The sequence below is a fragment of the Chenopodium quinoa genome, unplaced genomic scaffold (assembly GCF_001683475.1).
Source record: "Chenopodium quinoa cultivar QQ74 unplaced genomic scaffold, ASM168347v1, whole genome shotgun sequence".
Classification (NCBI taxonomy): Eukaryota; Viridiplantae; Streptophyta; class Magnoliopsida; order Caryophyllales; family Amaranthaceae; genus Chenopodium; species Chenopodium quinoa.
The window spans coordinates 3,121,376-3,127,815 of record NW_018743331.1 but is presented as its reverse complement, the minus strand read 5'-3'; the positions used below and the strand labels follow the sequence as shown (position 1 = coordinate 3,127,815).

The following is a 6,440-nucleotide window of genomic DNA, read 5'->3' as shown; positions in this document are numbered from 1 at the left end:
TTAAAGAAGTCACCCAAAGCCTTTAGATTTAACAGAAATTATTGGAAATTACTGTTATTCAATCTTTAGATGTGTATCATTGTCTGTGTGTGTGTGAATAATAGCTGCACTGAGGGCTTTAAAAGAGGCTTAGAAGTCTGGGTCTGAATACGTAATTCGCATGAGAAGGGTTTGAGGCAAGCAGTTTCTGCAAATATGGTTTATCTTGATTTGTATTGTTTATTTGATGGTGGCTCTCAAAATACTAGAAGAATGATTATACTTTGATATGGGTTCTCCCCTAATATTATTAGTTTAAGGCTTTTTAACTTTCCTTGCTAATTACACTTGCCTCTTTTTAATATCTCATTTCTTTTTCATTGTTACTAGATTAATGTAAAGTGGGTCATAAATTTGTATGAAAATAACTTTGATACTCCTTGCTTATTACACTTGATATAGTTGTCCTTGGCAATAGAAATACACTAGTTTTAAGTATTCTGATTTTTAGAGTGGTTCTCTTTCTTCCTAGTGGTTGTAAAGAAGATTTTATTGTCAGTTCTTTCTAATTGATTAAAGTAACTCTCTTAATTCTTAGTGAATTGATTAAATGTTTTTACAGTAAAAACTAATTAAAGTAACCCTCTTAATTCTTATCCTAAGGTATGGATAGTGGAACTAAAGAGTGGTGGATGTTTGCCAAATGGAGTGATGAATATGAGCGGGGAGTAGATGAATATGTACAAAAGGCTTTTGCTTTTAAGTCTCAAGGAAATCAAATTTGTTTTCCTTGTGAAAGTTGTCATTATCGTTTTTGGCGTCATGAAAGTGTTGTGAGAGATCACCTTATTTGTAATGGTTTTGTTCCTCGAACGGATAAGTTATCAGAGTTAGGGATCAGCATTAGCATTGAAAGTGAACAAACTATTTTGGATAATGATGAAGGGTCAAACCCAAATGATTTTAATGATGACATAGTAGGGTTGTTGCATGATGCACGTGATGCTTTTACAAATGAGCCAAATGACGAGGCAAAAAATTTTGTTAAGTTAGTTGAAGAGGGCCAGGAAGAATTGTATGTCGGTTGTAAAAATCATTCAAAACTTTCCTTCATGATCCGACTTTTTATTTTGAAGTGTGATCATAAGCTAACTAATGCTGCTTTTGGAGATATATTGGAGCTTATAAGGGAGGTGTTACCTGATGCAAAACTGCCAACTACTTTTAATGAAGCAAAAAGTGTTTTGAAAGTGATGGGGTTGGATTACACTAAGATAGATGCATGCCCAAATGATTGCATGATATACCGGGAAGAGCATGAAAATGCAACAAGCTGCCATGTTTGTGAGACGCCAAGATGGAAATCAACTGACACAGAGAATGACATACAAAATGAAAATGGAAAGACGTATAGGATTCCTCAAAAGATTCTTAGGTACTTTCCAATAAAGAAAAGGCTTCAACGACTATTTATGTGTCAAGAGACGGCGAGATACATGACTTGGCATGCTAATGGGCGTGAAAATGATCATCTTTTACATCATCCAGTTGATGGTCAAGCTTGGAAGGAATTTGATTCTTTATATCCAAAGTTTGATGATGACCCACGCAATGTGAGACTTGGGTTAGCTACAGATGGATTTAGCCCGTTCAACTCAATGAGCATTGTCCATAGTACATGGCCACTTATGTTGATTAATTATAACTTGCCTCTTTGGATGATTATGAAGCCCGAGTATTTGATGATAGCCTTACTAATTCCCAGTCCGTCTTCCCCTGGAAATGACATTGACATATATTTGCAGCCACTTATCAAGGACTTAAAGGGTTTGTGGGAGTTTGGGTTGGAAACTTATGATGCTTCGACTAATCAAAGGTTTGACATGCATGTAGCATTGATGACTACCGTGAGTGATTTTCCGGGTTATGCAATGTTGTTTGGGTGGAGCACAAAAGGATACTTGGCATGCCCTGAATGTCATTACGAAGCAGATTCCGAGTGGTTTCCTTGTAGTGGTAAGAATGTGTATAGGTCAAATCGTAAATTTTTGGATCCATCTCACCCTTGGCGTCATGATAAGAGGAATTTTGACGGAAAACTTGAGGAAAGATGTCAACCTATTCCATTGAATGGAATTGATATTGAGAATATGTTGTGTGATTTTCCAAATGCATTTGGAAAGAAGCAAAAGAAACCAAGGCGTGATGTGGATGATCCGACTCCGTGGAGAAAGAAACCCATATTTTTTGAGTTGCCATATTGGAAGCATTGCTCTAATCGCCATAATCTTGATGTAATGCATATTGAGAAAAATGTCTTTGATAATGTCATTGCGACGTTATTAGACATTTCTCAGAAGACCAAGGATAATGTGAGTGCTCGTCGAGATTTGGTAGAACTTAATCTGATGCCAGAGCTCCAACCAATAGAATTAGAAGATGGTAGTGAAGAATTTCCAAGATCTCGCTTTTGGATGTCATTGGAGCAAAAGCGTAAGTTCTGCCAGGTTAGAAAAAATGCTAAGCTTTCTCAAGGTTATGCTTCCAACCTTAGTCGTTGTGTGCAAGTTGGAGAAAGGAAAATAGCAGGCTACAAAAGCCACGATGCTCATTTTATGATGAATTATCTTCTTCCAATTGCTGTGAAGACAACATTACTCAAAGATGTTGCTAGTCCTTTGATAAGACTTTGTGCTTTTTTCAAAGGTATATGGAGTAAAACTATTGATCCTCGAGGTCTTGGAAAATTGCAATCTGAGATAGTTGAAACTCTATGCCTACTTGAGAGGATTTTTCCACCTGCTTTTTTTTATATAATGGAACATTTACCCATACACTTAGTAGACCAAATTAAGTTGGGTGGACCTGTGAGTTCAAGGTGTATGTATGAATTGAGAAGAATCTTCATGAAATGAAACAAGATGTTCGAAACAAGGCTCGCCCAGAAGGCTCAATGGCAGAAGGATACCAAGCTAAAGAATGTGTTGCTTTCATAGCTAGATTTTTGAAACGACCAAGCAAAGACACACCCGAAGTTAATGAGTGTGGTACCTCAAAATCATTTTTCCCTAAGTTAGGACGTCCTATCAAAGGAAAAGGAAGGACCTCAAAGAAAAAAATCGTGGACACATAATTGATCGCATTACATGGGCACAAGCGCATCGTTATGTCTTGTTCAATTGTGATTGTGAGGAAGTTGAGAAATATATAAGGTAAGATTTGTAACCATAATATATTATTATTATTATTATTATTATTATTATTATTATTTAATGTTTTCATTCTAACTCTGTCGCCTTAGTAAGATAAATATTTTATTTTTACAGTGAGCATAAGATTTGTGTAAGTGCTAAAAGGAAAAGAAAATGGAAAAGTGCTCAAGACCATAGCAAGGATTTCATGGAATGGTTTAGGGAGAAAGTTGATTTGATTCTTAAAGAAGGCCATGATAATATCCAAGACCATATTTTGTGGTTATCAAAAGGTCCCTCTCACGTTGCCAAAAAGCACACAGGGTACTCAGTTAACGGCTATAGGTTTCATATAATATAATCAGCATAAATATAAAAAGTAGATTATGAATGAAGTAAGATATAATAAAAAAAATTATGAGCATATGAAGTACTACGTATGAAGCAGAAGAAAAAAATAGTGCAGCTTTATTTACTGAGGTCGCTCTGCTTCATAATTGGTAAAATTGGAAGATTGCAATTAGATGAAAGAAAGAAAATTGAAAGTAGTAGTGTGCTGACAGAATATTTAAGTGCAATTCTTTGGACATATCTTGAAGAAAAATAAGATTTTTTAACTTGGAAACAGTGACAAGATATATAAACAATAAAAAACAATCTCAGATCAATGTCAAAATGTGACTTCTTTAAGCTTTTGTGCTGCTGCAATGTTGGGATGTTTATGTTGGTTGTTATGTTGATTTTGATAACTATAGGACATCTAGTGCTCTAAATTTGTCTTTATTTTGATCCAAACACCCAATTTTGTTGTTAAAAATGGTTACAGGGAGAGCAGACTTAGTTGTTGTTCTTCTGAATATTGCATTCTTGAAAGTCGGTAAAATAGGGGAAATTGATGTGAAAGGGAGGGGGCTGTTTTTACTCGTTGTATGGATAGCTGGTTGCCCTGGTTTATTGTTTTTAAAATGTGTTTGGTGTGTCCCCTCCTTATTTGGCTTATGGTTGCTGCTGGTTGCCGCTTCTGGTTTGGTTTCAGTGTTGGATATGATAATGGCAGATCAGCAGCTCTGGTTTAGGGTTCTGCTGTGTTGCGGCCTGCAGTCTAACATGAGTATTATTGTATAGCTGATTTCTCCGTGCGTTTTGAACTTTTCTCATGTTGATTGTGGCCTTGATCTATTATTATTTATAATTTAGTTCTATCTATTATTTTATTCTATTTTACGTGTAGGTGCATGGGGAGCTAAATGGAGTTGAAGTATAGTGAGCTGAAGTATAGCTAGTCATCTAACAAATGGTGCATAGGTTGGCGACTCTTATTCAAGTTCAACTTTGTGAAGATTTGGAAATTCTAGCTTATATATATGTTGACAATTTAATTTGTATTTTGGAGGATTAAATTAATTATATAACTTTTATTTATTATTAGTAGGGTGTCGTACAAAAAACAAGCAACTAATATTTTATAATGTACGTATTTAGCATTATAATTATTATATATAAATTTAATGATATTTTGTTTCTTCGTATATTTAGATTTGTATTGACTATTTATACATATATTATATATATTACCGTTCCATTCAAAAAAAAAAGATCAAATGATCAATCCGTTGCAGTAGATACGTACTCCATATATCATTTGTATTAATTAGCTTCATCCGTTGCAATAGGTGTCAATTTCATCTAATTAGTAGTCAGTAATCTATTGCAACGGATAATTTATGCCGTGGCATCAAGTGTAGAGCTAACGCAACGGCTTATAGCTGCCGTGGTATTAGGTGTTGTATACTGTTGCAATAGACCTACTGCAACGCCAGCAAATGCCACGGTACATGGCCGTTGCATTAGGCCTAATGCCACGGAATTTGACGCCTAATGCAACGGATTTGGGGGTTGTAATAGGTCAAAAATGTAGTAGTGATAATAACCGCGGCAGAGGTCGTGGAAATTTTCACGAACGTGGCCATGGTTGAGGCCATTTCTCCCCTAGAAACAACACTCAAAAAGGGCATCAACAAGAAAACAAAAATCAAGCCACCACAAAAGGGAAAGACACATGTTATAGATGTGGCATGACAGCGCATTGGGGACGTACTTGTCATACGGCCAAACATTTGGTAGAACTATATCGAGCATCCCATAAAAGGCAAAGGAAAAAATGCCGAAGCAAATTATGTTAATGAAAAAAATGCCCCTAAACCTAGCCTTGATGTGTCATTTCTTAATAGACAATACTGAAAATGGTAGTTACTTTATCTATGGAGAAAATAACAATGTTTAGATAATTCATCTATTATTATGCCATGTATTATGTACTTTGATTTTGTATTTTTCATTCGAGTTATGTACTATTAATTTCCATTATGAATAAAGTAAGTTCATTTCAATTATTCTAAACTAATCTCATACTTATTTTATGAAGATATGGATCTGCCTGAAGTTGGTTCCAAATATCAATGCCTTTTGGACAGTGGAACAACATACATTATTTTGAAATATAGAAAATATTTTTTAAAACTGACAATGTTTCAAGAAAATGTCAACACCATTTCTGGGTCACCCAAGCTAATAGAAAGTTCTGAAAAAGCTTGTATAATGCTCCCAAATGGAATTAAGTTAAAAATTAACGATGGTCTATATTCGAGTAAATCTCGAAGAAATCTATAAGTTTTAAAGATGTGCATCAAAATGGCTTTCATTTAGAAACAATGACAGTGGATCAAAAGGAATGTTTATGCCTCATGGCAGAAAAACATGGCAAGAAATATATATATGAGAAATTGCCAGTGTTTAGGGTAAAAATACCCTAGGCCATGTGGCCCAATAGCATGATGACACGTGGCAGCACCTCAGTGGTCCAACGGGATCCAATCGGATGCTGACACGTGGCATTAAAGCCCTAATTAGGGTGCATGTCTTCCCCACTATAAATAGTAGGAAGATTCTCATTTATGGGGACACACAAATTCAAACACAAAAAACCGAGCAAAATTAATTGCGGAATCTCTCTGAATTAGGGGGAATATTTACCATTTCCGTAAGTTTTATTCCTCCGTCCAGATACTAACTTGATCGTCAGAGGCGGAACTCCACCCAAGCGGAGTCTCTGTGCTTTTGCAGGTACATTCGCTCAGGCGTGCATACTCAGGATTGTAACTCTCCCGAGGGACTCAGAAAACCCCGAAACATTTGGCGCCGTCTGTGGGTAGAGTACTTCTGAGATGGCATCTGATACTGTACCGCCTGAAGGGGTCAGCCATCCTACGG

General features: G+C 35.9%; 1 protein-coding gene across 1 annotated transcript; it reads left to right on the top strand.

Moving 5' to 3' along the window:
• Positions 1-644: 644 nt before the first annotated feature.
• On the top strand, positions 645-2,894 carry LOC110737540. The gene has a single exon (XM_021917884.1). The coding sequence runs from the start codon at positions 645-647 to the stop codon at positions 2,892-2,894; it is 2,250 nt and encodes a 749-aa protein (XP_021773576.1).
• Positions 2,895-6,440: the final 3,546 nt, after the last annotated feature.

Bases quoted from the DNA above. Each gene is read 5' to 3' on its own strand.
- LOC110737540 (XM_021917884.1), top strand. From the start codon at position 645: ATGGATAGTGGAACTAAAGAGTGGTGGATGTTTGCCAAATGGAGTGAT.